Source organism: Falco rusticolus, chromosome 7 (genome assembly GCF_015220075.1).
Source record: "Falco rusticolus isolate bFalRus1 chromosome 7, bFalRus1.pri, whole genome shotgun sequence".
Lineage (NCBI taxonomy): Eukaryota > Metazoa > Chordata > Aves > Falconiformes > Falconidae > Falco > Falco rusticolus.
In genome coordinates, this window is record NC_051193.1 from 40192865 (window position 1) to 40215139 (window position 22275).

Consider the following 22275-nt stretch of genomic DNA (forward strand, 5'->3'; position numbering starts at 1 on the left):
GGCATAGTTTACTTATAAATATACATTATTATTTTATTATATTCACTCATACATCCATACCAGGGGGTGGAGGTGTACTATTTCCTTGCTTCCAGTCTTACCGAGTCTCAGAATCCAAAGACCAGCATTGCATTAACTAGCATTTGAACCTATTCCTTTAACTCTGTAAACATGTAATACTTGAGCCTTAACTGTCATTTGTTTAAAACAAGAACTGCAAATTTTTTAGTTAATCTTCTCAAAGGTATTGCTCCTTTCTTAGGCTTAGACTAGAGAGTCACACTCTGCAGCTGTTATCAATTCTTTCCTTAAAATTTCTCATTCATGAATCAAAAAAGAGAACATTGGAAAGTCAAACAGGTTTCTTGCATCAAGTGTTGGACATGAAAGTAAAAGTTACTGAATCAACTAGCTACTACGTAACACCATGGAATAAAAAGCATTTTGTTCTAGAGTCTACTATATAATCCGCTTTAATCCAATGATGAATTCAGTTTCACAAGTAATAAGAATATTTAAACTATACACATATTGTCAAAAAGAGGTTAGGTTGCATCATGGTTACATGATAACCAATTTTCTTCAGTAAAGATCACAATGTAATGTACCATTTTTAGTGACATTAAAAGATGTGTGCATCATTTTAATCAGTTTTAATGAAAACAAACTGAAAACAATGTCTGAAGTGTCTAGAAGCATTAAAACTCATTAAAACTGTATTTCATTAAACACCCTAACTCCTTAGCCTAAGTCTAGATTCTACTACTGAAACAGACTACCTAATGAACAGAAACAGTAACTTCAACAAGTTCATAAATACCAGAACATCTGGAAAGCAACACTCACCTGTGTCTGTAAAAGACTGAATGTCGTAGGTAAGATCGACACTTAAATTTTCAGAATTTTCTGTTTTCTTAAACACCAACCCAATCACCCACATTGTACGGTATTCTTCCCTGGAAAAATTTACATAAAAGAGTCATATAATACTGACAGAAGAACTGAATAATTTACTAAGTTATCTGCTGCAATAGACAACAGTTGAACATTTTAGTGGAGCTAGCCATACAAAGACCAAAAACAAAGCTGACTTAATGACATTCCCTTTGCACCCACAATACCAAAAAAAAAAAAAAAAAAAAAAAGTGTCACGAAACACTGACCCATCTACCTCCAGCAAACTTCATGAACTAAGATCATGAGTAGATTAATTCATTCAACTGTGCTTCTATATATAGATTGTCTCATTTTTAGGAGTTATAACTAGCCATCACAACTGTAAAGGACAGATTTGAAAGGAGAAGACAGATTTCCAGCACGTGATGCTTGAAGTAGTTAGAATCTACTCCTTGATTAGACAGCTTCCATTTTGCTAAACGTCTTCCAACTCTCAAATTTCTTAGCTGTAACTGACCACAAAGTGCAGTTTTCAGGTAAGATGAGCCTCCCTTTGACAGCTCACCTTCACATAATATACATGAAAGAGGAACTATTATAGTCTAGCACAGAATATAGCGTAACACTTCTACAGCAGCTCAAGAAATTTAATGTTTTAATTCAAATGTCTTTTCCCTGCAAGACCATTTCAGAAAAACACTGCTTTCCAATCAATCAATGAAAAAAAATTGGGCAGGCAGGTGAAAGAACACGCATAGTTTACATTGGGAAAATAACCTTGCCTAGAAAAGTTGCCCACATCAAGTCCTCTGAAATAAGAGCTAATGAGAGCCTGTGATTATGCAGGCAGTTGTAGCTGTATTTACCCACTTAAATGGTGCTGAAGAGGTACTGCCTGCTTTTGTCCAATTTCACCTGGAACATGCACGTAATTTGCATATATAAGTTTTTAAAAAGGGAGCACCATACTGTCACTTGAAGCACTTAAGTCTGGAAAAGGCTGGGTGGAAGGTAAACAAGGCTTTTCATATACTCCCAGTGAAAACCACAATTTCTTCCCCATTTTCACACTTCATTCACTTTTTCACTTCACAAAAAAAATACGATTCCTTACAAATTAATCACAACACTGCCTAGAAATAAAGTCTTAAAAAGCGTTTTGAGCCTACACACTTGCAATCATTTTTTGAGTGGCAGAGGAAAGGGTGGAAGGAGCTGAAAAATAGATAATCCTAAACAATTTGAAGTGCTTGGTATTTTCTCCACTGTTTCCACATCTTGAGGAATTCTAACATCAGCCATCACCAAGATTAAATTACATGCATCTCAACTGCTAAATTTAATAACTTTAATGTACTTAATTACTCAAGATTTTGGTTCTACTGTGCCTGATGTTCTACCCAATGCTCATGATGCTTCATAATTAAAACTGTCTTACCAAGTGATGCTAGATGCTCAAACAACAACAGCAGCTAAGGAGCAGTAGCTGACATGGATTAGTGGCAAGAAATTATGCAATTAATATAGTTATTAGCAAAAATATATTATTTCCTTGAAGTTATTTTCTGGCTCAGAAACATTCTTATACAGAATAAATATCTAGTTTTACAAATAGTACTTGAGAAGAGCTTAAAACTGTTTGCCTTTAGATGCTGTCATTAAAAATTAAGCCATTTAAGACTCTATAAAAAATGCTAGTTTATTTGTTAATGAACCGGTATTTTAGCTAAGTTAGTTCCTGACTATCACATGAAAGAACACTTTTGCTTACTTGTCAGGATTCTCCTTGGGTGCTGGGAATGACTGTGGATTCACATGAGCCAGTGTAATGAATTCATTCTTCTCCAGGTTTCCAACTAGAATACGGATTTTTGATTCCACCAAGCCCACCCTGCATAAATGTCATTTATTAACAAGTTCTCATTAATATGAAATAACAGAATTATCTATCATCACATACCAGGACAAAATCCTCAACATACTCCTTATACTAATACTTGACACTACAGATGTAACTAGCGCACTATACATGACATTAATTTAGATCAATGAACCAAGTGAATGCGTTGCAAAAACTAATGCAAGGGAAGCGTAAGAATGCCCTGAAGCTCTCATTATAACCCAATTTTACAAATGGAATTAAATAGCAAGACATTACACATCAATTAAAAGGCAGTCAGCAAGAAACTAGTACGTATTTCTCCAATATGCTTTTGGCTTCAGATGATGAATTTTAAACATTGAAGAAAAACCCAATATCTGACAATCTTAAAACTTCTCTAACAAAAGAGAGCAAAAACAAGGGAGAGGCATTTTTCTCTTGAGAAACAGTACTTCAAGAGATTGAGAACATACCTCCTCACACTGCTTATTAGAAAAGCACAAGAGGCTTAAAAAAATAAATTTGTAAAGTTAACCTCACAGCGTTGTAAAGTAGCAAAATTCAAGCAACAGTCTTCACTCCCTGGCTCTTCATTTTTACTGTTTTTTTCAGAAGTGTAACATCTTCATCCATTTATTTTTGAAACACTGAAACTCTATTTCATTAAAAAGATACTATACATATCAGATATTCCCTTGTGTCCAAGGCTGTAAGGGTTTTTGGTTTTGTTGTTTGGTGATTTTTGTTTTTCTTTAAATACCAAGCATTATACTCACCATTCTAGTCGCTGTTTTTCTGTCGGTGCGCTTGCTAGAAGTACAATATAATGCCTTTGGAGATAAAGACAATATGCTATTCTATTTATACTTCTAAAACTAGACATTCAAACCTTAACATTAAAACTTTGCAGTAAATTCCACATTGCAACTACAGATTATTAGCTTAAGTATATACCCTATAATAAAATTAAGTATTGTTCATTAGACAAAGGGGATATGTTCCCCAAGCATGTGACTAATGGACTTATCAAAACATTTTGGATTTTAGGGACATTTGCAACTATACTTCCATACCAGTAACCTTAACAAAAGGCTAGGAACATAGCACTAGTTGAAAGACAGTACAGGTATTTCAATACCTAATAAGATGAAGGATTTAACTGACTACTAAATATTCCTTGCAAGTAAAACCAGTTGTTCACAACCATCTATAAATTTGTCAGTTGTCTTTGTCACATTATTTCTGAATAGTTAAGTGGTTATCACATATACGTTTGTTCAAAGTCAAAAATAACACCATCAAGTGTGGTTTAAAAAAAAAACAACTGTATCTGCATTTTAGAATTGTCTGAAGACACTTATCTGAAACTTCACAAGGAATGTTTCCTCTGATGATAATTCTTAAGCTCTCAATTATATTCCAGGATAATCAGTGTATACCCACTGTAAGTAAATTTCAAAGAAACAGTATACAAAGCAAAGATGTATTTTAAACAAGCCCAAAGACAGTGGAACAGGAGAAGATTACTTTCAACTTGAGTTCATAAAGGTGGTAGGGGAACCTGACATGTCTACCATCAGGTTTTTCAGAATTTTAGCTGGGAAGTCTACTTTAACATCCCAAGTCATTCAACTTGGCATTACTTTATACTGATATGGTATTCTTGGGTATCTTCAGAGCAGGATTTAAACAACAGTAATAACGTGAAGGATTAGACCCTAGTACATGTACCTCATAGAAAGCAATGCAAGGTCAATGATGGTAACTATGGTGTAAAAAAAAAAAAAAAAAAAAAAAAAAAAAGTCCTCTGATGCTATAAGGCCTTCAAATCACAAACTTAAACCAAAAGAAACAGATGAAATCCATAACTTCATGTCTCTACTTATCTTTAGGTGACAGAGGGGAAAAAAAATAGGTAAATACTAGAGTCTTCTGAATTCAGTCAGAGAATGTCAATGAAGTGAGAGGACTAGAAAAGATATTTGGAAAAATTCTTCCCCCTTCTGAACAGGGCATTTACTTATTTTTTGCATTTTGGCAGTAATAACTGCTTCGTACAAAATGTAATGGTGTTTTTCCTGTGATCTTATTGAAATACTCGTTTTAGATACTTGCAGGATACCATGACTCAATCAATTATATTACAAAAAAAAAAAAAAAAAAAAAAAAGGAAGGGTTCTTTACTCAAATTCTGCATGCGAAGTTACCAATTTCGGATATGAACTTCTACCAGGGAGCACCATTGCCCTTAATATCCCTACATCATACATATCACACACACTTGCAGAATGGTTCATTTAGTAGGGAAGACAATTCAAGCTTTTTGTTGTTTTTAACCATATAAAACTGAAAGAGACAAATCTCAAATCTGGAAGTATTTGGAGAAATGAATTTTCCAGCTACTTATTAAAAACAGCTCTTTGAAACAAGCTTCTGAAGAACAACTGAAAAAGATAATTAATTTGGCTATGTCTAGAAGTCTCAACTAGCTGGTGGGCACACAGAAGAAAACCCTAAGCCTTATTTATGAAAATAAGTATAATGATTAGCTATTTTTGCTCAGATAGCACTAGCTGAAAGAAAAGGGAAAGGTGCAATTTCTCCTGCCACCCCCAACTGTTAAACAGTGTGGAGAGGGAATTAATCACTGGAAATCTGTTATTGCCATGTTCAGTAAAAATTTTTAACAGCTTGTGCTATTTTAAGACATTAACTTAAGAGTCTAAGGTCTGGCTGCTAAATTTTACAAAGATTTGTGATCGGTTCTTCATTCATAATTCTACCACAAAGAATACAACTAATTCAGAAGTATCCATTACTTCACGATAAAAAAAAAAATAAATCCGAAGTTAAGCTTCTATTTCTCAATGGTGATTTTTTGATGCAGGGTGTTTGGGGTTTTTTTGTTGGGTTTTTTCTTTTTTTTTTTTGGGGGGGGGGGGGGGGTCGGTTTTTGGTGGTTTGGTTTTTTTTCTTTTAGAAACTGGTGCTGTTTCTCTCCCACTGTCTCCCTGTCATCACTATGTTTTCATAAAAATAACCTAATGTAGATATTATGGAATTGTCTTACACCATCAACATCTTTACCTACAAAAAAACGAATTATTTTTAAGAGTCATACTAATTTCTGAAAAAACTGAGAACACCTGAACATGTGCCTTTCAGGTTTTCTCTATTAAGTTGTCCAGGATTTACACTTCAAATTGTCCAGTGATTTCGATAAAGTCCTACCAAAGCCAAGAGTTCAAAGTACCTTTTTAAAAGGTATGTTTAATTCTACTTATTTAGCAGGATATTTATCTTTATAACAGAGAACCAAAATCCTAAAAGTCATTAAATGAGTGTTATTTCCCGCATCACCATACTTCTCCTTTGGTTTTAAGCTCTAGTAATTTCATTCTCATCTAACAATTCATATTCATGTTATATCTATTTGAAATTATTCTTGTCATTTCCCTGTAAAACGCCATATCCAGCAAGTGTATGTTCTTTGTTGCTGTTTTTCCCCAATCTGAAAAAATTAAACCTATATGAAGGGCAGGTAACACAACTCCCTAACTCCAAGTAATTGTTGACATTGTAAAAGTAACGAAAATAAATAAAAAGAGATTTCTCCATTCTCCCAATTTCTAACCTGCTCCTGCCATGCAGGTATGCAGTAGTCTCAAGATTTCCTTAGTCACACATCACTAAAGTTTATTTTAAACATTGCTTACAAGTCAAAAGTGTTTACAATCAACACAGATGTTTAGAAACTAATTGCCACTGAGAGCAATACAGATTACCAAAAGCTATGCTTTCAGAAAAGAAAACTTTTTAAAAGTACGTCTCATAGCAAGGATTAGATCTTCTCTTAACTGGCAGAGAACTACACATTGCTTTGATTTTCAGCAGGAACAAGTCAAGGCATCTACAATTTAAAGGACAGTGCAGGGAGGGGGGGGGAATCCAAAACATCTAGCTTTCAGACAATGATCTGACCAAGAGGTACATTTATTGCATACTGATGACTGCAATACAATGATTTTATTTTGTAGAGGTTACTAACCAAAGCTTTAAATGAACTTACTAACCTAAAACATAGAAAACCTTGGGTAATTTAAAGCAGGCTCCATAATATTATACCATAGTTTTAAAAAAATAATTCAAGCAAAGACATTTTGTGCAAAACATACAAAATCTGGATATTTAATGTTGGCAAGAGAAGCTTTTATTATTAAAACTGATAAAATGGCGAAAGCTGATAACACAAAAGGCTGTATTAAAATGGAGATTATTTCAAATGACATTTAGTGTTTCCTATATTTTCCTAGTTTTTAAAGAAACAAAGGAAATGTACTAGGGAACTTATTAGCAACCTCTTGAGCAGAAACTGATTTGTCTGCCACCCATTTTTAACTTCAAAAAAAACATAACTTTACAGTGCTCTTACGTGTTTTCAAACTTAACCTCCAAGGTACAACATAAAAGCCATCCAAATGTTTTAAAGCTTTTATCATGCAAAAGGTATAGAAACAAAACACAGACACATTATGAAGGTCATCAGTCTCTTTTAATGGGGGAACTGTATATTTCAGTCTTGTTTAGATTAGTACATAACCAACCAACCACCCAACACAGAAACAAGTGTAAAATATATTTGATCTTGATTCAAGAAAAATGGGTCTCCAATTTCAACTGAGGGCAAAGAAGATGTAGTCCGTATTTTAATAATCCATATTTATTGTAAAAATACAACTTTCAGCAAGTTCATATACATTTAACAAGCTTCTGCCCCACAAGCATATTACTAGAAACCCTAAATATGTGAAGTGTGAACTTCAGTATTTCCCTTAGAGACATCACAAAATTAGAGAAGCTCAGTGTGAAAGAGTATTAATAAAGAGCCAAAAGCCTTAAGCTTTAATGGAAAAAGATCTAGTAATAACTAGTACATCTGGCAGTTAGTCAACACAATTGCAAAAATATCTTTTATTATCAGTGAACTGTTGACTATATTGACAGAAGAAAACATACAGTTTCAAGTACGTATTCATCTTAAATGTTGACCTTCAGAACTGGTTCTTTTAATATCTTGTTTCCTGGGAGGCAAGACCCATTTTTAGAATGCTTACTGACACCACTAAAGAACATATCAGCTGGTTTGACCAACAGAAATGTCTTCAATTTTACTAGTAGCATACTAATTGTGACATTAGCATACTAACTGGTGACATTCTAAGTATATGGTCTGGGACTAAAAGGTTTCTGAAATGCATGCTAAAGACAAAAAAAAAAAGGTATCTGACAAAATTATTAATTCTCTAAGAGAAAGGACAATAGTGCATTTACTCCCCCTCTATATTAAAAGATCCTAACAAAACACTTCCAGGAAGTTTAACGTATGCATATTTAAGATCCTGTGCTACAGAGCATCATTAGATATTTTAACTGATAAAACTTAAAATATTCTGCCATGCTATAAAATACATACTTGTACTTTTGAAAGAAGTTTGGAGCTTCAAAAAGTTTGGACCACTCTGCCTTACTCAGCAAAATTTCATCTGTGATAGCAAGACCTAAATTATAAAAAAAATTTAAACTTTTTTTTTTAAAAAAAATACAGTTTAATACCCAGAGTAAAAACAGCTTATTAACTTAGCAAAGGTTACTACAAATTATTTCCCCCCTTTAAAGGAATTTATCAACAAGCTTTATATTCCAGTCATACCAAATCATATTATTAAAAAGAACATCAATAAAACACATTTAGAAATGTATGTTAAACGATCAGACTAATGGTATTTTGCTTTGCAGCGTAACATAGCTCAGTTTAATCTTTTGTGTATGCCACAGTAACTACTCAGTGCGAAGATAAGAGAACTACTTCTTTACAGTAATTGAATCATCTCTTGTGCAAGACATTGTACAAGGCAAAGAAACAGGGAGACAATAAGCTACTGCTCTGTCCGAGTGCTACTGGCAGTGGCTCTCCGTGTCAAGTCTACTCCTTGCTTTGATAACATCTTCTCTTATCTACTATAATTACCTAAGTAGATTACTAGGATAAATCTAGAGGACTCATCTCTGAGCAAGTATATTGTTTTATATTAGGCCTAGAAATGGCCGTACAGTGGGACTACTACGCTATTCTTCCACGTGGCATGACACGATCTAAAACCACTAAAATAAACAAAAAAGATATTGTACCATTAGTTCTCATTTTCAGAGCATAAGGCACTCTTATTAATTACCCAGTTTCCAGGAGTGAAGGACAGACCTCCAGAAGTTTCTACTTAATATAGAACTTTAAGCCACATAAGCTAACAGGCCAAGTTCCACCTCCCTCAGAAGAGCGTCATGTCAAGAGGCTATTTAACACCCTCCCACCTCCCCCTCACAAAGCATACCCATGATGGAACTATTTTAAATCTGTTTGCAAACATTTAGAGAGAGAGCGTAAGATAATACTTACCTTGTTTAAATTCCTCAACCATGACCATCCGTGTAGAAACGGACACATTGTAGGTAGAGTTCTGCTGTGGGTATGCTGGTGTAATTATAGGCATAAGATGGTACCTATCACTGGGGTTTACCTATATATAACAACAGCCAATCAGTTTTCTTCAAGCATACACATGAGTTAACAAATTTGGATTTCTCCCTTTACTACAACAGTTAAGTTCTAAGAGACCTTAGATATCAGGCCAAATAAATTACCAACAGTTCAGACAAAGTTTAGAAAACAAGGATAACGCCTTCACAAAGGACACCATTCTGAACCACAGTGATGTGGGAGGGCTGTAACCTGTCAGCACATCATGGTCAAGTTGCAGGCATTTCTAAGTCCAGAAATACCAACTGAATAGAACAGTTTCTCTCTTCAATAGAAATGAGCTTGTGATTACATCACACCACATGAGCACCTTCAGAAGAATGACTGTCTTCAGACCTTGCAAAAAATATTTTATACTTTATTTCTGTAACACTACTGAAAATAAAGAGCCAGCTTAAGACAAGAGGCTCTAAACCACCTGACAGAAGCATCACTTGCATTAACGTATCTTTTATTAAACCGCACACAGGGAAACAAAAGAGAAGGGACAAAACACACATGCGCAAAAATACATTTAAAATAGGATCAGCGTAAAAAAACTTGTAGACTGTAAATTAAAGATAAACCCTTACCCCACTTTGTTTGGCTACTACAACAGACAGTTCCCATCACACACTGACCTCAAATGCCCTACCCCACGAATAACAATTAAGACTCGAGAACACTTTTTCAACTGTCTCACATTATTTAAATGTGGACTTTTGCCCAAAAAACCAGATTTTAAGTACAAAAGTAGGTACAACTCAACCTCTGGTGCTTACACTATTCACCAAAAAAAGGTTAGTTGAACACCAACTATTCTAAGATTGACCAAGCAGCGTCGAACATCTTCACCTTACGCCCTACTGAAACCTCAGAATGAGAGTTGTGCAAGCTGCTTTACTGACTGCCTGAAGGGCAATGATGTTCAGTGTCCTTAATTTAATTGCTACAAGTGGAGATCAAATATTATAAAAGAACTTAAAGACTTCAAGTTACGATCTTCTTTTATCCAAGACGAAAACACAACTACAACTATATGGACCCAAACCCATCCAGCTCTGACTGTTGCACCAAATTGAATTTAATATACTTGCAAAAGTAACTCGTCTTAAGTCAGATGCAAACCATTTTAAGCTAAGCAGTTTTTTAAAAAGGCATTGCTTTACTGTCTATATCTAATTATGCTGAATATTTATTAATATCATGTATTGCAAAACTTGGGAGAAAAAGTACATTGTTCAGCAAGTGTGCTTCAAGCAGTCAGTTTAGAAAATGAAACTTTGTTCCACACCTAAAGGTTACTTATAAAGAAGACATAATACCAAAATATTAAGTTTAATAACCCAAAATGAGCTCACCTAGGATTCTTTAGAGCAACTGAATTTATTGTACAAAGTGACTTATAGGGGAAAAATAATACACTAACCCTTGGGTCCCATACAGGCAAATTAAAGATTGCATTCTTCTGGCTGTTTCAATAGCACTGGATTTGGCCATTCCCTGTTCAAAAAGATTGTAGCACTGAATAAGACTATTGGATACAACCATGTACGTTCAACAAACAATACTTCTGAATGCGATCCTTACTCTGCTCTCAAGGTAAGCATCATTTCCTCAAGATTAAGCTGGTCTAACTGGGGTTGTTTAAATAGCTGTATTGCTGAACTACAATACAGCTGTAATTAGCTCCTCCAGAGCATCAGAACAGTGAATTTTCTGTAGTCTTGAGCTTTATAACCACTGGTTTAGATTACTAATCTCCTCTAAATTCTTCTTAAAAATATACCTATCAAAACAGAAATTCTTCTATGAAGATTGACACTGGGTCCATCTTCGAGCTAGCCGTTTCATGGACAAACTAAAGAAGAACAGCCAGCATGATTACAACATTATAGCATCACTAAAAGCATATGTATTAAAAAAAAATCCAAATCAAGATTAAATAAACCCATGAATGAAACACTAAAAAAAAGTAACACTTCTGTTCGTCAAGCCGTCTCTACTTCCATGAGTAAAGTTATCTTCCTACAAAGAGTAAAAGTCATTTCATCTCTTCGTATTTGCAGATTAATGCTCCTGTACTATGCACGTATAAAATGGACAGCAGTATGAGGAACACATTAAACAGAGCTTGCAACCAGTTTTCCTCTATTAGCTTAGCATGGTAAAATATTACTAAACACTAGGTACCTCAGAGGCTGTAACACAGGGGTCCTCAAACTTTGTAACCAGGGGGCCGGCACGCGGATGCAGTGGCAGGCAGCCATCTGCGGCTGCTTGGTTTCCCCCTCAACCCCCGGCGGGGGGGTCTGCAAATACCCGGGGCCAGATTGAGGACCCTGGGGGGCCATATCCGGCCCACCGGCCGTAGTTTGAGGACCCCTGCTATAAAGCCTATGGATTCAAGAGAGTGAAACTGTGGAAGTTACCTTCATGTTAAGGCGGCACTACACTGGAAGTAAAGCAACAGCTTGGTAAAATTACTCTTAAAACCTGTCAATGTTTCACGAAGACTACAGGTATCCAGATATGCTTTCTTTCAAGAAAAACAGTATTCACTTGTAAGCTGCAAAATACGCTTTTGTCCCATTCATTCTAAGTTTACTTGGAATGCTCCCGTTGTTCTCATCAGTTTTATTCAAACCACCTTTCTGAGGTAACCAGCTCAGGAATATGAAATCATATTTAATCTGAAAACACCTACCTCTCCACACTGACAAGATTAAAACTCCCACTTTTGTCACTGATTCTCCTAAACTGCATTTAGGCTATGTGCCTCAACCACATACTGACATACCTCCTTTTCCCATTATCTCAGTATTTGAAGGTTCACAGACTAAGTTTTGGGGTGTCTGCTCTTATTTTGCGCTATATAAGTATTTTAACTGAAAAGTAATGTTGAGTTACAACAAATACTTAAGAAAATTTTAAATAAAACATGGGTGGTTTTGTTTTGGATACTTTAAGAGCAAGATATGTTGGATGACTTACTGGAAACCTCAAGGTAACAATTTTCTGGCAGCAAAAACAAAGCCCATAACTACCATCTTAATCTGGTAACAGCTGAAAATGATACCATAAAAACAGGACTAAAATTCAGTGTCTACAAACGATTTTATTTTAGTGTAATCTAAATTTTAAAAAAACACATACCATTTAGAAAATACCAAGAAAAATTTATGTACAAGAGTTGATGCTATTGCATTTGGATAAAGCTGGCAAGTTCTTGCTACTAGCATAGCCCAGGAAACACCGCCAAGGAAACCTAGTATATTGGAATAGATGTTGTGGCCTGTGGATTGAGAAGGAAAGAGACAAAAGAGTTATCAGTAAGCATGTGAGTTAATGAAAACTTCACAAATTTTGGAATAAAACTGCTTACGTTTTGCCCACAGTTTGATAGCTCTCAGTGTTAACCTGAAGTTGTCAATGTTTGGTACTAGATGCAGAATTTCATCGGTTACCCGGCAACCTGCCAAAGAAAAAAAAGAAAAAAAAAAGAAAAAGAGTCCATTACACTTGCTGCCTCCAAAGTTTTTCTGCTTGCTTACCCTCCCCCAGCTTCAAAGCACCAGCTTTTTAGATGAGCACACTAGAAACTAATTCCTTATTTTGATCACTTGTTTTGGATTAGAAAGCTTAATTTCCCCCCGCCCCTTTTTACTGTTTTACAGCAGCACTCAGGCAGACAACTCATGCATGTTGTTTAAGAACAAGTTTTAAGTTCTGCTGTTACAGGACAGAACACACAGAAAAATTAAAAAAGGAGCCTTCATGGAACTACAAACTAAAAACCCTGAAAATTTTATGTAAAAGCTTTGATTGAATTTATGAGAACAGGCTAGAAAGAATAGTTTTAAAACACAAAGTTGTATCATTACTTTGATGGGGTATTTTCAGGCTTAAGAATGACATTACAAATGACAAGATAAACTGCTTGCTTTATTTTTTTTTTAATCAAGAATAAGTAGTTGTTCATTGTCACTGAATTGTTTGAGAGAGCTGGCTGCAAGACAATCATTATCTAAGACCAGGAGTTCTTTTCAAAGCAAGTAAGAGACAAGTATGAATTTGAGACTACACAAATCTGAGTTTCACAAAACAGTGCAAGTCACTGTGGCAATCTCAAGTTATCACATTTTCAGCTCATAACCAAAATTGGTGATATCTCGTATGTTCTCTTCCCTGCTAAGTTACATACAGGCAGCTAAATCCCCTACCATCCTGTACATAAATAACAATTTTTTAAGCTGTGGTATTATAGAAAAGTTAAGGCTTACACAAGCTACTGAAGACCTAACCTCAAACTGACAGTATTTTAACATCCCAATTTTATCACTGAAGCAATTTTGTGTACATTTATAGATATTAGAACACATACAAATTAAAAAACACGCACACATTTTATTTATAGGAACAGATAGTGCTCAATACAAAAGTCTTGCAAGTCCCATTAATTTCTAGACAGCACCATTTACAATCCAAAGAAAAGAAAAAATTTTACAGAACTTTGGTTAACAAGAAACAACCCTTCCCTCCAAACAAGGTATATAAAACTGGCTATGACTTCATTTCCAGATTAGGAGTTGCTGTATTTTCAGTCAAGTCCACAACTAAACTACTGTATCAAACAAAAATATTTATTGAAAGATTAGACAAGACCTTCATATGCAAACGTGTATATACATACCATTAAGACTTCGTATGCATCTAATGTCTAAATTTTTAAGTAGGCTATCATCTCGTAGGTCTAAGTCCTCAGGAATAGTTTGCAGTGCTAATCTTGCAAACAAAATGTCAATCTTAAAAAAAAAAAAAAAAAAAAGAGAGGCATGGTATTAGAAAATTGTTCTTGCTTCTGTACAGTTAAGTCCGCAACCCATTTTCATCACATTTACTAATAAAAACAGTAGTCTTTCTAGTACAAAGACTATCTTTAAACAGTACATAATAACACCCTGCACAGACATTAAAAGAAACCCTTTCAGATGCTTCATCAATCTTATGGCTCCTATTCCAAGAGGATAAAACACACATTACGATCAATACCAGCACACACATAAAAGCTATTGTCAACTGTCAGTGTAAATAAAAATCATTTGGGAACGAGCACCACTTCTAGGTCTGGAATACACGATTTTATTATGTCAGGGCAAGGGGTCAAAACGTAATCTAGTTTTAACCTAAGCAGTCTCAAAATTATCACTGAATTACACAAAAAGTAGGAGACCTTTCCCATCTAGCAATGTAACGCACACATGCAACTAGCTGCATCAGTATAGGGCCAGTATTTATGAAAAGTCTACATATTTGATGACAGAAAACAGGAAGCTACAAAAATTCAGCAAGCTACTGAGCAAGTGTACGAACTTATGTAAATTTTGAAATCATGTCAAATTTCTTTGCTATTACTTCTGCAATAATTTATTGTCATAGTTTTTCTAGGTCAAGAACATCTCAGATACTACTCAACACTGAACTAGAATTTTACATTGTCCCACCCACAGCCAAGGACATTACACAGAGCAGAGAAGTCAGTTTGCCTTTCTAGTCTTAGATTAGGCATCAGTCAGTCATGATGAGAGTATCAAGTGCACATCCACAGCTGGTCTGCACAACAAGCCCCCTTCATGAGATGAGACTTTTAATCATGACAAACTAACAAATGCTTCACATACAAGACTATGAAATACCTGGTGGTATTGCACCAATAACAAAACAGGTTTGGTTACATTAAAATTCTCTTGCAGATAAAACAATGCTGAAGGTATCTTAAAATGAAGAACTATTTGTAGGTGCTCAAAACTTAAAACATCTGTTTTAAACTATGAAGCACTTCTCCAAAAAAAAAAAGTAATTTCTGAAGTATCCAATGGACTTTTGATTTTAAAGTCTTTAATAACTGGTCTTAACAACATTTTGTCCAACAAGCTTCTACTTAAGATAGAAGTGCTACCCTTCAATGTTCAGTGTAAAACAAGTTCAAAATTAACTTCAGCTTGCAGTTCTATTCTGATCTCCAGAAACTCTAGCACCTCTAAAAATTCAAAGTTCATTGACAATAAAAGGATTTTTCAAATCAAGAAATGAATAGCCTGTGCTATATCACATATATACTTTTTCTAGGGGGGAAGGGGGGAGGGAAGAACAAAAGCAGTATCAAGAAGGTTCTTGTTTATTTTAAGCAAGAACATAAAACACATATGAAAAAAATGGTATTGGCAGAAACTTCTGAAGTTTAACTGACAGGATCACCACAAAACTAAAGTCCTCTTCCTCAGTTCTAAGGTTTTCTTTACAGAGGGAATAACTTCTGACACCTCTTGCCTGGATTAGGAAAAGAAATATTAAAGTTTTCTGATGCTCACATACTTGGCACAATCAGAGTCATCAGAGATTGTGGCCTAACAACACCTGTATATATAAAAAGAGTGCTTACGGTAAGTTAGTGTTCCAGACAAAAGAACTCTCATGTACTGCCAACAACATGGGTCAGGTCTTGCTCATAAACCTAAACCATCAGCACCCATCATAAATTACTGTATTAGAGCAAGAAAATACTATCCCTTCAGCAGAGAATCATTTTATTTCCCTATTTAGACTTGCATTTTGAATTTAATTTTAAAAAAAGGAGAGACAACACTGGCTTGAATGTAAACAATTGAGAAAAACATACAAAAACCAGACTAACCAGAGGATGCCTATGGCAAGTTTTAGTATTTGCAATGAATACCTAAGCTATGTGAACAGATTCTCAAGAGAAACGTTCCTAGTGTCAACTGACACAAACATCAGTGAAACTACAAATAAGTAAAGCTGGATGGATGACAGCAAAGTGTGTGGTTCATTTTCCTGAGACTCAAAAACTGCCAGTACCCTAACAAATGACCATTATAATTACAAGGCAGAGATTTAACTCAAACTGGGAAAGAAGGAACTGTCCAGTCTTGTGTACAATACTATAGCTCTTCAAATCATGTCATATGTCAAAAAGATTAGCATGGGAACTCTTCCCCCACTGCAGGTACCCTTCTTATACCCACCAGTTACTGGCTGACATAATCCAGCTACACGTCTGTTAAACTTTGTGTATGAACAGTTTCCTATGTTTTGTCTTGTCACTAAGAAAACATGACAGGTTGACTACAAAACAGTCCAAGGAAGATTGTAACAGAGTATCTTTTGAAAGCAGTGTTCCTGTTTTCTCAGCAACTTTTCACAAAATGGTCAATATCAAGTTAAGCCAGTTCATCACTCCAAGGCAGCCGATCGATCCATCAGGCTACAGGCACCCAAGCCACTGTTTTAGTCAAGCGTTTACAGACATCTGAAGAGATGAGGACAAAGGGGATACCCAGTTTGCCTTCCACAATGCCTTTTTGAGAACAGATCAAAGATGGCAAAACTTCCTATAGTATAAGATACTGAAGCAAACATGAATTTAAGGTTTGGACAGTTAACCATTAGCAGCCAAAAAATTACTGAAGCCACATTACTTATGAATTTCTATTAAATGTTAAGTCTTAATAATGCCAATACTGGCACTCTACAGGTCAGTGAGCTCATCAACACCAGTGGGTAGCAGCGCCTAAAGAAAAACAGGAAGGTATTCTACACACAGCTTTTAAGTACATCAAGAAAGACGTGGTTCAGTCTTAAAGGCCTACTTTAAATTACACAACTGAGGACTGTTCTCAAAGACTTGGGTGTGAACTTAGGAGTCACTTTAATAGCATTCATGTTAATAGATACTACAAAAGATATGGAGATCTTGAAAACTGTTTTAATCATGTTCTACCAAAACAAAATAAAATGTGATCTTTACCTCTATTCCATCAAAACAAAGTTTAATAACAGGGACAAAAGCTTCTTCAACAGCCTGGGGGGAAAAAAAAATAATAATTTTTCAGTGTAGAGAAGAACATTTACAAGCAATAGCTAGCAGGTCTAAACAATCATGATGAAACGCTATTTATGCAGAGATGATTTTCTGTTTTCAGTTCGATTTTTGTCAGTGATGTCTTTCTCCACCATTGAGAATTTATGCAGTAAGCACTGATCCACCAAGTGCTAGAGCTGTCTAGATGTTAACTAGAACCCAAACGCATACCAACCAGCTCTGATATTACCTCCATGTCCAACTCTTTCTCTCAATACAAGCAGAACATGACCCAGCATCTTTTACTCCTCACAGCATCTCAGTATTTTAAGGTCAGCCTATGGGTATTCTTACTCCAAGAGGTCTCTTCTATTGTTTCTGTGAGTATTTTTATGAGAAATTACAATATGACAACTGTGCACCTATGCAGTCTGACTTCACCTAAACCAGTTGCAAGTCACCAGTCTCCAGAGCTCAAGCATCTTTTCTAAATGTGGTTATTATTAAGGTACTTTGACAAACAACATCCACAACAAAACCACAAAACTTGATGTCTACTATGCAATCAGCTAGGAATACCACCTTCCTGAACTGGCATCTGAACTAAATGCAGATTTGCAGAGCACTTCTTTCACAGAAGCAGAGACTACTGCATACCTCTCAATAAGAAACAGGAACTGCCACAAGCCAAACACTGTTCTAAGAATATTCTAGTTCTTAAGAGGAGGAGACAACACCACTACTTCGTGCACTTAACCTTAGTTAAGGTTACCTTAATGTTACGGGTTGGTAGGATGGATCCTAAGCAAAATCAGAAGCTCACAAATCTCTCAGAGTCACTCACTAGAGCCAACCTAGGTTCCCTAAACACGGGAGAAGTACAAATTTCCTTAGATCTAGCTGGAATGAAGTGTTATGACACCCTGATCTAAAGGTTATTTGCACCACTGCAGAGCTACACCAAACAGCGTACATTTATCTACCTTGCTGCTAAATGAACTACATTAGCTTGAGTTAGCTACAGTTTACATCAAAGTTAACTGGAAATCTGAAAATCAGAATGCTCACAATTATAGCATGTGGATATAAACATTACTAGAAGTGTTCAGATAATAAAGCATTCAAAACAGTTGTTTCAGTACATACAGTATTACCACCAGATGTTTGCACTACACTGGTAGTTACCAACTACAAGGATGCACAGAGTGGAAGAGTTGCAGTTGTACTTTTTTTATGGGAGCAGGACTAAACTAAACAAAGTTTAAGTTTGCCAGCCAACTATCTTAATCTAAAAAAGACTTGCAGCAGAAAAAATTTACTCTGAGCCAACAGCGAGAAGATTAAAGCTCCCAGCAGCTGACCTAGTGGGCTTGTCATTTAGGTATGATATCATTCAGGTATAAAAAAATAGAAACAAAATACTGTATACCAGTGTGTCTTCCATTCCTACAAGGGAAATCTTCATGTCAACATACTAAAAATCTTGCACAAGCATCTAACACTGAGACATACTAAAAACAACTTCCATTGAAAATGCACAGTTGACAGCCAATATATAAAGTTTAGTTAATATCAACCACTAACTGTTTCTATAAACATGAAATTATAAAAATAGCAACATAACAGTATGCTTTAAAGTCTTCATTAAGAACACATAAGTTCAGTCCTGATCTTTTTCAAGCTAACCACATTTGCATCTGCCTGCTGCTAGACAGCAAGCAGAAATTTGCAATACTAACATACATTGCTAGGAGATCATTCTGCCATCCAGGTGCTTAAACTACTGTCTCAAGAGGAAACAGTGAAAACTTGGAAGAATCTCTATTTATTTCAGTTATGGTGATAGGTTTGCTGCAGGTTAACTGAAAATCCACTGCAAGCTTTAACAGTAAAATTATATTTACTTGTTTGATGCATCATCTTTCCCTATTGATTTTTCAGCATCATCAGTTCAGCTAGCTGTATCAGGTAGTTCACATACCCTCAGATCTTTGACTTCTTCTTGTTGTTTCAGTTTTTCATAGAATGATGTGAAAAAATCACTTCTTTCCACATGTCTTGGTGCAACACAGAGGGCATCAATATCAGCACCTGAAATTGTTTATTAACACAAGTTACACTTCACAAGCGTGAAATGCCAGCAATAGCTAGAATTTTTTTTGAAACCGAACAGGAAAATTTAATTTCTCTTCCCATAGAATGACTTTTCTTTGGGAATACTAAGTCAACCCAAATACAAAAAAAACGTTAATGGCCATTAAGCATACTGAATACATACATCCTTCTTTCAATTGTGGAAGACTTGTAGTAATATTCAAAGAACAAACCATGAGAATCCAAGTATACAACTTTCTCTATTTTTCAGTATTTTACAACTTTTTTGTTTGTTTCCCAACCCATGACAAAAACGTAATATAGGAACATATTTCTTATTTATAATGAAGACTGGAGATGGCCAACCAAAACAACTAAGAAAAAAATAATTAAATAAACCACAATACCCAAACAAAAAACAAAACCAACCCCAAAATCAAACACATAAAATCCTAACATCACCTCAAAAGTCAGGAATGTTTTGTTATTTAAGTGTGACATTTACAGATACATCACTAGCTCAAACACATGAGTTTTATAATAAAAGTGTTACCTTTTGTATGAACCCCTAATCTATAGGATCCAAATGTAAAAATTTTTCCTCCAACATTTTCTATTACAGACTGTGGAAGATTCTAAATGGAGCAAATAAAATTGGTTATTTTACTTTTCAAAGTTATAACAGCACAAAATTTATTTTAAAACAAACGGAAAAGTATTCCACAAAATTGTTGTTGTTTAAGATGTAGTTACTACTGAAATAATAATCTTAGTATTTACAGAAAACAGAGGTACGTTTGCCACTTGAGAACTATTTGCAACATTTCAACTACATTATACATTACTGCCTCAAACCTGGTAATTGTTCCAGCAGTTCTACACTTCTGGTGCAACAGCTTTAAAATATTACAGACATTAAAAATGTGTTGCTTTATCAGACTGACTTAGAAATCGATGATGGAATCCAATTTAGAACCACAGAATAATACTATTTACAGTGTTTATCAGTGTTTATTAAGTTACTTACAGAGACACCCATACTACATTATTTAAATAAAAGACTGGGTTTGGGAGAGGTATTTCTTTTATGTCAAAACTGTTGAGGAACATCTGTCAAAGTTCCTAGACTTGTACTTTCAAAAAACTCTTGAATCCAAGTACCATGGGCAAAGACAGTTCCCTTTCATAATGGGATGCAATGTTAAAACCTGAAGCCCTACATTCATGGTTACACAACAAAAGATAAAAACAAATTGAAAATTAATTATATGTATATTGAATTAACTTAAGCAGTTTCCACTCTTACACCAGTCAAGATACCATTACTATTCTGTTTTCAAATATAAATATTCAAATGACAGTAGGGTCACCCCTGCATATAATCTTGGTCACATATAAATTCCCATTTCAAAAGAGAAGTGTACAGAAGAAATACAATCCTAAACATACTCCAAGCAAAACAGCTTTAAAAAAAATAATTCAGGGATTTACCCCTAAAAAAACCCACTTATAGCTTTACATTTATACAAGTCTATAATCATTCAAAAAAAGGTGTGTGTAGGGGTGGGGAGGACTACAACCTGGCAAAAACACTACTATTATTATTACGAGTCTACAAAAGTAACATCAGAGAGAAAAAGGCCACAGATCATAAAGCTACAAAGAATCCATTTTAAGATCTAGCACTGCTTCAAAAAGCTAAACGACATAAGTATATAGTTAACATAGTACTATACAAATGTATTTTGACAAGAAGTCAAGCTGTATTTCTACCTAGGGAAAAACAGGAACAATTGAAAATTAATATTACTACCATGACTTTTTCCATTATTTATGAGTTTCCTTCTTTGACACAGTTTTACTTTAAGTGGTAATGCTGCCTGGAAACAAAAGCAGCTATACAAAGGTAGTTTGTTTTTTCAAATTTGATCCCCAAATTAAAGATTCACTCTGTTTAGACTGGGAGTATATTTTGTAATTTTCTTCCTACAGAAGTCTTAGTATGATCAGTTCCATGTAAAATATAACCATACCTTGCTTTCACTGATTTCCCGTATCCACTCCTTTACCAGGTTATTTAATTTTCCCAATATTAGAATCCTATTGATAAAACAGCAGAATCACAGGTCATGAACTCAGATCAAACTAGTATTTTTTAAGACCCTGAACATGATTACACAGTAAGTCAGCTACAGTAACATTGCCGATCTAATTACAGATTTCGTTATATATATACACACTGAAATAAAGCCACTCTTACAACACTCCCACTATTTTTCTCCATTAATTCAAGTGATTTAAGCACAGAAAAAATGCAAGCAAGCCAGCCCTGTATATATTTCAGGTGTATGAATTCTACTCTTCCAAAATACAGCCTCAATTCATAAAACACATGAACCTAAAAATAGTGAGAAAAAAACTCTATAGAAAGCTTAATAAAAAAAAGTATAGGCCACTACAACAAAACAGTTATGAAGGGGAAAAAAAGATATGTAAGCCTGCCATCAAAATTTAAAGATAATTTTTATTCCTTTATGTGTTCTGAGGTATTTCTCTTAAGGTGAGAAAAATCAAGCTTAATATTCCACTAGGCTTTTAAGAAAGCATCTGAAAGAACATAAACATGCTTGGGGTTCAATAGTCAACTACATGAACCTCAAAACAGGTGAAAACCACTGCTAGAGTGTTTACTCACCTGCGTTGCAGTTCTTCTTCCTCTTCAAATACACCGTAAGGTTTTAGGGTTTCAATTAATTTCTGGGTAAGCATGCAGTCAGACTCCTTGGGGGCAGCTAAACTGATAGGTGAGGTAATGCCATAATGCTTCTGTAGTTGCTGTGTTTGTGATCCCTGGGTTGTAACGGGACTAATAAAGGCAATTAGATAAAGTTACTGACAGAAACAACACAAAAAATACTAAAATACTTTTTCTCATCAGAGTAGCA

General features: G+C 35.0%; 1 protein-coding gene across 1 annotated transcript in view; it reads right to left on the minus strand.

Annotated features, from left to right (window-relative positions):
* The window catches only part of PAPOLA (poly(A) polymerase alpha), a 44616-nt gene that overhangs the window by 13488 nt on the left and 8853 nt on the right, over positions 1-22275 (minus strand). The window contains 15 exon segments of the mRNA XM_037393365.1: positions 847-956; positions 2669-2788; positions 3556-3609; positions 8254-8338; positions 9235-9355; positions 10784-10807; positions 10809-10857; positions 12511-12649; positions 12740-12829; positions 14048-14159; positions 17183-17236; positions 19218-19327; positions 19884-19965; positions 21364-21430; positions 22026-22196. Coding sequence (XP_037249262.1) covers positions 847-956; positions 2669-2788; positions 3556-3609; positions 8254-8338; positions 9235-9355; positions 10784-10807; positions 10809-10857; positions 12511-12649; positions 12740-12829; positions 14048-14159; positions 17183-17236; positions 19218-19327; positions 19884-19965; positions 21364-21430; positions 22026-22196 — 1388 coding nt within the window.